The sequence below is a fragment of the Mus pahari genome, chromosome 6 (genome assembly GCF_900095145.1).
Source record: "Mus pahari chromosome 6, PAHARI_EIJ_v1.1, whole genome shotgun sequence".
Lineage (NCBI taxonomy): Eukaryota > Metazoa > Chordata > Mammalia > Rodentia > Muridae > Mus > Mus pahari.
In genome coordinates this window covers 17,458,387-17,468,280 of record NC_034595.1, presented here as the reverse complement: position 1 = coordinate 17,468,280, position 9,894 = coordinate 17,458,387, and the positions used below count along the sequence as shown (strand labels likewise).

Sequence of the window (9,894 nt, the reverse complement as noted above, 5' to 3'; positions counted from 1 at the left end):
AGCCCACCTTTCTCCACTTGCACAGCTGAGCACACCAAGCTGCTCCAGCAAGGTCTGTTAACAGGACAATGGGAAAGCTGAGGCAGGAAACCTTGGAGGGCTTCAAATAGTTAAAAAAAGAAAAGAAAAGAAAAGAAAAGAAAAGAAAAGAAAAGAAAAGAAAAGAAAAGAAAAGAAAAGAAAAGAAAAGAAAAGAAAAGAAAAGAAAAANGAAAAGAAAAGAAAAGAAAAGAAAAGAAAAGAAAAGAAAAGAAAAAAGACACAGGAACACAATAGTGACCAGATACCAGAAGTGGCCTAAAAACAAAGGACCATAAGACACAGAAAACAGTACGTGCCTACTATCTCAAACTGCTGAGGGAAAGGAACAATGCCTAATGTTCTTCCGTTTTATACCTACCACACATTGCTCTGTAACCAAAGAAAGCCTGTTAGCCTGCAGAGAGTCACCAGGTAGCTATCTCAATCTTAGGAGCCAGTGAAGTTACAAATCACTCATTCTGTTCATTAGAGAGGCATGTTCATTTGCCCAAGGCTGCCTGACACTGGGTCCTTAAGACCAGTAACTCTCAACATTCCTAATGCTGCAACCCTTTAATACAGTTCCTCATGTTGTGGCAACTCACACCCAACCATAAAATTATTCACTGCTACTTCATAACTCTAAGTTTGCTACTGTTAGGAATCGTAAATATCCGATATGCAGAATATCTAATATGTGAGGTCCCAAAGGGTCATGAGAACCACTGCTCTAGACAAAAGGCAGACTATAGGCTCTTTAGTTGCTTGATGCTTTCTAAACCAGGGGTGAAATCACAAGCAACTTCATCCCCAACAAAATGAACACCCTGAGTATTTACTAATCAGGCATGCATTTACATCCAACACCTGTTGACTCCTAGATGAAATTCTGCTCAACATCTGGGTCAAGATATACTTTGTATTACCAACGAGAAGCCAGGAGGGTGAAGGGCAAGACAAAATTTTACTTTTAAATGATTACAAGCACACCATAAACATGTAACAAGTTGAGTCCTAGCATCTAGTGATTTGGGTTAGGTTACAGTAACAGCAGCCGGAACAAGCATATCATATTGACTGTCCTAAATTATCCAGGATAGAGTACTCTAAGGCTGGCTGCTTCTTCATAGGAGTTACTAACAGCTATTGACTACTTTTTCATAGATAACGCCCCTGACCTTTAAGAAAGTAGAAGGGAACAATTTACTCCCTTTCTTTCTTCAAAGAATTTTTTCTACTAAACTAATAAAAAAAAAAAAGTTAACATTGATATCCATTACTTGCATGAAGACACAGGAAACCAGGTGACATATACTCCTTAAAGACATACAAGATAAGAAGATGAAACTTCAGGTACGTAATAAGTCTGTACAAAAAGCTAGATTTGATACTCTCAAAAAGTGAAGGGTCCTACAACAGCATAGAGGAATAATTTAATGCCTTCCAGAACAGAACTCCAGCTCTGTGGAGGTTTCCTGTTCTATGGGGGCAGATCTCATGCCAACCCACAGAGCAGGCGCTTCCACCTCCTATCCGTTTATGCGGTAGTTTTCATGGATTTCCGGCCGGATGTCACACACAAAGGCCAAGAGGTTATCCAGGACTTCATCCCTGTTCTGCTCGAAGTAGTTCTGGAGGACGGTCATCTTCTCCTGGGTCTCCTTTTCCACCTCACTGCTACAACTGCCATGAGACCCCAGTGCCTGCAGGGGAAGAAACAGGAGACAAGGGAACATGAGGAAGATTCTCCAGTGGAGTCATTTAACAAGCAACCTGCTGGCCTATGGAAAAGCCCCAGCTCCTTCATAAGACAATGCAACACATCAGCTGCAGGCACAGAAACCTGTGAGAAAAGCAGTGTGACGAACTAGGCACACTCCACCACCACTCACTGCAATCCACAGAACACAGTCCTGAGTAACGACTGGAACCAACCTAAAGATTTAACAACTATGGCACTGCCCATACAGGTGCACACTTGTGATCCCAGCTACTTGGGGTAAGAACAGAACTGCTTAAGCACAAGAGAAAAATAGAAAACAAAGAAGGCAACGGCTGACTTAATTCAGTCTCTGGTAGCAACAGTAGCACCACTACCATCAAGTGCAAGCATGTACACATATGCAATCTAACAACTGAAAGTAGTTATGAACTATGACACATCTATACAAGAGAATAGTTCAGCAATATGACAGTAAAACATGCAGTTTATAGGCAAACAATACAACAGTATCACTGATGTTAGCATTTATTGCAGAGGACCTAGGTTTGGTTCCCAGCACCCGCATGGTGGCTCTCAACCATGAATAATTAATTCATGCTATGGGGGATCCAATGCCCTCAACACCTAGATGAGGGCAATCTCAAACCTTTCACTTGGATGTTCAACTAGGCAAAGAAACTGTGAACCCTGTTAACTGTATGGGACACCACACAGCTCTGCTCTCCCTTCCTGCTGCTACCTGTTCCTCTGCATCCTTTCTCCCCACCAGGATCTGCCTCTGTCCATCACTTTATGAATCACAGTGAGCTACTACAGTGATAGATCTCTGAGGGGCGGGTCCCTTTTATCATATTTAGATTGTCTTCACAGCTATAGGCTTGTAGGATTTATGGTAAGCTAAACTCTATGAAGGCATGGATGGAAACTACTGTTCCTGCTAGATCTGCCAGCATCTAACATGGTACCTGCATATGTCAAGCGCTTGTAAGAATGCTAAACAAATAAATGAAAATTAGAATTTGATATAGTAAGTAAATAAATGTGACTATCCCAAAAGATAAACAGGGATGGGGTGGGAATAGGGGCTAACTGGTAGAGAACTTGTTAGTATGCAAAGGCCAAAAGATTCACTCCCCAGTACTATCAAAAACAAACAAACCCCCAATTTCTCAAAACTGCACTAGTGGCTCTAAGCTGTACTGACTCTCTTCAGATCTGCACAAGAAAGGAAGGCAATAGTGAAGACAGAGGGAAGCCCACCGCAGCTTCCTTGGCCTTGAACTCCTTCTCCCTCTGCAGGCGGTACTGTTCAATTTCAGCCTGGGCTTCTTCTTTGGCCTGCTTCAGCCTCCGGTTCTTTCCTGTTTTTAAAGAAGAGAACGACATCAAGAAGTGTCTCATGGCAGAACAGCCAAGTAGATACTGATAATGAATTTTAGCAGTAAAGAAAGAAAATAATTTAAACAACTGAGAAGTACAAAGGAAAGAGGGAATGCAGACCTAAACAACAACGTAGGTTCTGCCTCCAGCCTTTAAGTGGAGACAAAAAAAAGGTATGTCCTCAGAGCTCTGAGCCGTGTATGAGCCCTCAGTTCACAATCCAGAACTGTACACATGGACACACACACGCACATACACACACACTCAAAAGGAAACCTGTGAAAACAAAGAAAATACTATAGAATGTCATGGTGTAGTCTTGGTCTCATAAATATTAAAACCTTGTTAACATAAGATAGGTGACAGCCATCTGGGGAGCTCTTCCTCACCCCAAATAGTGACCAGCTAGCTGTGTTGCTGCAGGCTCTCTTTAGAGTTTGCTGAGAACTAACGTACTCAAAGGCTATCACCTAAAATGCAGCAAAGGAAAGAGATGCCATAATCCTGCAAACTAGGCACCAGGGCAGTGGCAGAGGCGAAGCTGTCGGGGAGGATGCGAAATGCTGTGCCAGAGCACACACAGCTGGAAGGGAGGAGACAGTGGCTCTGGGCTCTCTGATCTCTGGAAGATAGCCAGTTTAACACAGGTTGGCCAAGTCTCTAGGTTGTCAAACCTCAAGTCCAGCCAACAATCTTTGCTTTGAGTTTCTGCTCACAAAAAGGGGGGGGGGGGAGAGAAACAACAAAATTGAGACAGAGTCTCTCTATGTAGCCTTAGATGTCCTGAAATTCATTATGCACAGACCAAATAGGCCTGAAACTCACCGAGATCTGCCTGCCTGTCTCCCAAGTGCTGAGATTAAAGACATGTACTACTATGCCCAGTGTCACCAACAGAGAGTTCTAGAAGATCAACCTACCTAGGTGATAGCAGAAGGCAGCACGCATCTAGAATTCAAGCTTTGTTAGACATAGGATCAACTGTCCAAAGCACATGCCACCCAAGTGGGCTCATCAAAGTCCCTGACTAGGACAATTCTGGACCTGTAATGACTCTGGCACCAGCGCCATCTGAAACAGTCTCTCCCTACACAACCCAAGGATTACTTCGCAAGCCTACACTTACACAGCACTTACTTTTAAGCTCACTCTTCCTGTGCTAAGCCCAATCCTTCAGAGAGAGTCCTCCCCTATCAGCTACATGGGCTACAGTTAAAGCCAAAGACCTTTTTCCAAACCAAGTCTATCAAAGACATCCATGGTCCAACCATTATTCAGGAACTCCAAGGTAATTTCACAATTTACTATACCCAACTCCCATAGCTCCCTAACAAGACCACCAATGCTTTTTGGCAAACATTCTCAAAGCTGTTTTGACACACTTTTCTGAAAATCAATACTACTGGACAAGCAGATCACACAAACATAAATACACACTACAATACCCCCCACCCAGTGCAGGGAAGTATTCACACTAGGCATGCACTCTACTACTCAACTACATGTCCAGTCCCCAGCCTTTTTTTTTTTTTTTGGGGGGGGGTGGGTGGGGGGGTTACACAGCCTGTGCTGGTTCGAAGTCTGGGATTCTGCTGTGTGTGATCAGTTTCCCTTAGAGTCATGTATAATTGCTCCCAGCCCGATTTTTTTTTTTTAATCATGTTTCTCAGACCTTACAAATGGGAGCCGGAGTCTTGTTTCACATGAAATGTCCCAAAGTAATGATTTCATGAGAAACTCGGGCTTGATTATTTTACAACATACCCTGTCCCTTCCCAGTCAGTGTGTATGTGTTTTTTCCTGGTTTCTAGAGACAAGGTTTCTCTGGCTGTCCTGGAGCTTGCCCTCAAGCTCGTGATCCACATGCCTTTGCCTCTGAATGCTGAGATTACTGCTTTTCCTTCCCAATTCTTAACTTAGCAAGTCAATGTGATCACAAATCAAGAAAGACCATAGTTCTCATATTTCAGCTCTTTTCAATGCCTCTCTTCCCAACCACTGAAAATATTAAAATGTGAGTTGGCTGTAAGCTAACCCCTCTAAAACAAACTGCTTCAGCTATCTGATACATACAAGCTTGCAGCCAAGTAAGGTTTAAAATCTCCCAGGAACTCGGTCATTCCCCCCACAGACCAAGTACTTGTTCTTGCACTTCCTCCCAACAGTCTCCCATAATTCCCAACACATACACCTGCTCCTGAGTCATCACTGGACAACCTGACAAGACATTCTGGAAATTCTGGATCAAGAGCATGACAACACAGGACTTTCTAGCCACCTGAGTAGAAAAGGCCTTCTCTCCACCCCCAGCATTCTCACAGAAAACATCTCCTGGAAAGAAAGACTCGCCTAACTCCCACCAGGGCCACACTTCAATCTACTTGGGGGGTGAGCATGGTGGCACGTGCCTTTCAGGCCAGCACTGGGAAGCAAAGGCAGGCAGATCTCTGAGAGGTCTCAGCCCGCCAGCAGTATGTAACATAAGTGTACTGTAAGTTTTATACTAAGGAAAATTCCTTGCATGAGAAAGGCCTCTAAAGCCAGAGTCTGGTCAAATCACCTTCTGAGTCTCATTTTTCCCTCCTACAAAAAATAGGAGCAAATGCAGTGTCTGCTTACCTTGGAAAACTAGATTCATAAAGCTCATGAGACACAGTTTCCAGTTTCCAAAAGCTTACTCTAGAGGCAGGGCCATGGAAACCAACAGCTTACTATAACACTACCTCAAAAATAAGCATTAGTGAGGGAAGGAGCCCAAATAAGGAACTGCTGCCTACATTCTGAGATCCAAAACTAACCATCAGGGCAAACGAAGTGCAAAAGCCTGGAAGGCCAGAAATGAGGCTGCCTTTAGGATTCACACGACTGACGCAGTACTGCTGGAAGAGAATTTCTTACAGGAGCATGCTTAGGAGAGAAAACAAAAGCCTGATTGATGAAAACACTTCCTTTAATCCATTATGAAGTACCAACTCCATTCTGCGGGGACGAGGAGTGCTGAGTGGAAGGACAGGTGTGACAAGAAAGTTATATTCGCATTTTAAGCAGGTGACTGCAGTAGGGGAAAAAAATGAGTTGCAGAATATTACTGGCTTCTTCCACTCCTTGGTCCCAGTTACACATGTGGTAAACTGACTTTTCTGGCCACTTTGTCCCTCTCAATATTGGCCTTTTACTGCTACACACATCCTAACTGGTATGTGCGCCTCCGCTGGAACATGAAATACCCTGTGATGAAGATGAACTTGGGGCACTTCTCTAGTACATTCTCAGGGGAACAAAGAAAAGAAAAGAAAAGAAAAGAAAAGAAAAGAAAAAAGGAAAGGAAAGGAAAGGAAAGAAAAGAAAAGAAAAGAAAAGAAAAGACAAGACAAGACAAGACAAGACCCAGTTAGGTAGCCACATGAACTCAGAAAGTTCAACTATGGTACTGAAGGAACAGATGGACTGGGGTCAGGTTAGAGAGGCCGGGCGAACCGTTTAAAGTGACGAACGAGGGGAGAGGTGGCCAGGACGACCTAGGTTCGCAGACTCGACGGCCGTGGAGGTGGCTCCCGTGGGTGGGCCGCAGCCGGAAGCAAGGGATCAGGTGGGAGCAGTTTCTGTGGGGTGGCCCACTTCACGCCCTCCACCCCGAGAAGAGGACGAACCCACTACTGTCTCCACAGGCAACTGTGGTCCTGCCTCGAGGCTTCCAGACACCGCCCGGACAGCTTCTGGCCCCGACACTGTCCCCCGGCCTCCGCCCGCGGCCTAGCCGCCATCCCAGCCTAGCATCCCGCCCCGTCCCGGAGCTCACGCTTGCGGGCCTCCGACACCTTCTCGGCCGCCCGCTTCTCGGCCTGCAGTAGCTGCTGGATGCCCTGCGACTGACTCGCCATTGCTGAGGGGACTTTGGGCCGAGAGAACGGCCTAAGTCAAAGGCTCAAACACACTCCGAAGCCCCTCGGGTCACCTGACCCACCACCCAGACTCTGCGCCTGCGCAGCGCGCAGGAGCCCCGCCCCACCGTCAAATGAACCGCCCCGGTGTCTCAGTTGACTGCTTTTGAGTCCCGTGACTCCCAGGAGATGGGGCGGGGCGGGGCGAGGCGGGGCGGGGCGGGGCAAGAAGGGAAGTGACAAGCTGTTCCACTACGCCTGCGCATTGAGAGATGGCAACTCCTCTTCTTTTGCAAATGTCAAAGGCTGTTTTTTTAGCTGTTATTATCCCGGTGGCAGTCCTGCCACGTGGTTATTTCCCTCTTCCCGTAATTAATAGTGTTCCCACGTTGAAGTCCAGAAACAAGGATCCAAACCTGATTATTTACCCCCTCTCTTCACCCAGCTAGACTTCCTATCTTTCTGGAAATTTCTTTGGAACTTAGACCCTATCAGGAAGCAATGCTGCACTTAGTGGTACAGGCTGCAAACCCAGCACACCCGTCTCGGGATGCTGAAGCAAGAGGATCGATTGAGTTCACGGCCTGGCTAGTGAGGCCGTGTTTGGCGGGGGAGGGGGGTGAGAACCAAAGCAGGTGGTGAAGGCATGGCACACTCCTTTAATCCCAGCACTAGGTAGGCAGAGGCAACTGAGTCTCTCATTCGAGGCAGCCCTGGTCGACAGAGTGAGTTCCAGGACAGCAAGAGCTACTCAGAGAAACCGTCTCCAAAAGCCAAAAAGAAAACATCTATCATGGAGAAGTTTGGGAAGTTCTGGCCAGTTCGGGAGAGGCATCTGAAGTCCTAGGTTCAGACACTAGCAAATACTCAGGCACACTCACCCAAGGACTCAACGTCAAGTTAACTACTAACCCCTGTGGCTTGTGGGCCAGTTGCCATCCTTCTTCATGGTGCTAGGGCTGGAACCTAGGCCCTCAAGCATTGTAGGCGAGTCCCCTCCACCCTCTGAGCTGTATCCCTGGACCTGCCATCCCTTTCTGAACCAAGCTCAGGAATAAATATTGCTGTTTTCCATAAGCACAGTGGGCGTGCACACCTCCTTTGATCCTGAAAACAGATTAAGGAGACAGAGTTGTAACAGCTCAGGGTATAGATATTTACCTCACGTGGAGGAAGGAGAGAAACAATTCCTGCAAGCTGTCTCCTGAACTCCACAAACACAGTGACATATGCATTACCACCACCCACCCACACGGTTTTGAAAAATTAAGACATTAATTTAAGCAAATAATTGTAGCCTAATAAATGAAGGAAATGTACAAAGTGTTTTAAGACATGCCTGTTAATGACGATAAACAGTGTGACCAGTCATGAAGAGAGAGTGGATAGGAAGGCTCTCCCAAGGGAGAGATCTAAAGTGAGATGCTAGGGCTGTGTCCGCAGCACAGGGCTGTTTATAACCCTCATCTACTGTACACAGAAAACATAGCTCCTGTTCCAAAGAGAATACAAGACAGCCCAATATTTTGAGCCCAATATGATTATGGCCCAGAAAGGACATATTCAGATTCCTCTGAACAGCATGTTCCACCCCCCAAGGAAGAGGTTTACACTTGTGGTCAGAGAACAAAACAAGGTTGTAAATACTTTTACCTAATGCATACACTCAGTGTATTTATCTAATACTTTGGTGTGTGCAACAGGTAGATTATGGCAGTTTTGGAAAACCTCTCCAATGGGTTCAGCATGCTGCTTTCTAATACCCTTAGCATTAGGGTTGGAGGAAGCCAGTGACCTGTTAACAGTTCATCCCGAACATTACATCTAGTGCTCACAGAGCTGTCAGGACAGATGTGGAGGTTGGTAGTAAATGGCTATTAAGGAATCTAAAGATAGGCCAAGATGATTTTAGCACTATGTCTGAGAAATCGTGTCCCTCTTCAGGCATGAACCTCCAGTCTGTCAGTCTTCAGGAGGACCTTTCACTCTGATGTGGCTTCTTCTGAGGTCACCACCACCATGTGCCAGGCCTTCCTTCTGTCCCCAGTGGATAGGGCAGGCAAGATAGGAATTGGGTTTTGCATTTGCACCGTGCCACTCTCCGGAATGACTCCCGCCAGCAAGTTCAGAAGTGCTGTGAAATAACAGTCTCATTTGATAACGTCCAAATGGAAGCTCAGCAGGTTAAGTGATTTGTCCACAGTCACACTCCTGTTGACTGCGAAATGGAATGCCTGCCTCTTGTCAAGCTGCATACTGACATCTCTAGCCAGCTGCGCTCTTCTGCGGGATTCCCGTGGGCTTTGAAAAGGATCAGATGACCTCTTAGAGTCTGTGAAATGCTGAGAGCATAAAGTAATGCCAAGATATTTTTTTTCTAGAAATCTCTCTGCACTGGAGGATGAGAGCAGTTTGGTGATTCAAAGCTTTTCCACTTGATTCAGGTTGGAGATGGCATAATAACCAGGAAATGAATAGTCTCTGAGACCTTTAAATCCAGGACATACTTTCTTGGGAAGGTTGAATATTTGTGTTCCCAGAAAACACAATATACTCAGACAATCAATGGAGAACAATACGCACTGTAGAGGTGGGAGAAAAACTAAAAGAGATGATTGAGAAAAAAAATGACACAAATGTCCACTTACAGACAAGTGGATAAATTAATGTGGCTTATTGTACCATAGAAAATATTCAGTCATGTGCCAGTGAGATGATTCAACAAGGACGTGGACAAGCCTGAGAAACCGAGTTTGATCCCCAGGTCCTCATGTGGTGGAAGCAGAGAACAGAGTCCCAAAGTTGTCCTCTGACCTCCACACACATGCTGTGGCATGTGCATACCCACATATAAACGTGTGTGTGTGTGTGTGTGTGTGTGTGTGTGTG

At 45.6% G+C, this 9,894-nt stretch overlaps 1 protein-coding gene across 1 annotated transcript; it reads right to left on the bottom strand.

Moving 5' to 3' along the window:
• Nucleotides 1–966: 966 nt before the first annotated feature.
• Atp6v1g1 (ATPase H+ transporting V1 subunit G1) lies at nucleotides 967–7,159 on the bottom strand. Its single transcript, XM_021200303.1, has 3 exons — nucleotides 6,924–7,159; nucleotides 3,005–3,105; nucleotides 967–1,724 (listed from the first exon to the last, which is right to left on the bottom strand). The coding sequence occupies exons 1-3, from the start codon at nucleotides 7,003–7,005 to the stop codon at nucleotides 1,551–1,553; spliced, it is 357 nt and encodes a 118-aa protein (XP_021055962.1). The 5' UTR covers nucleotides 7,006–7,159; the 3' UTR covers nucleotides 967–1,550.
• Between the last annotated feature and the right edge of the window lie 2,735 nt (nucleotides 7,160–9,894).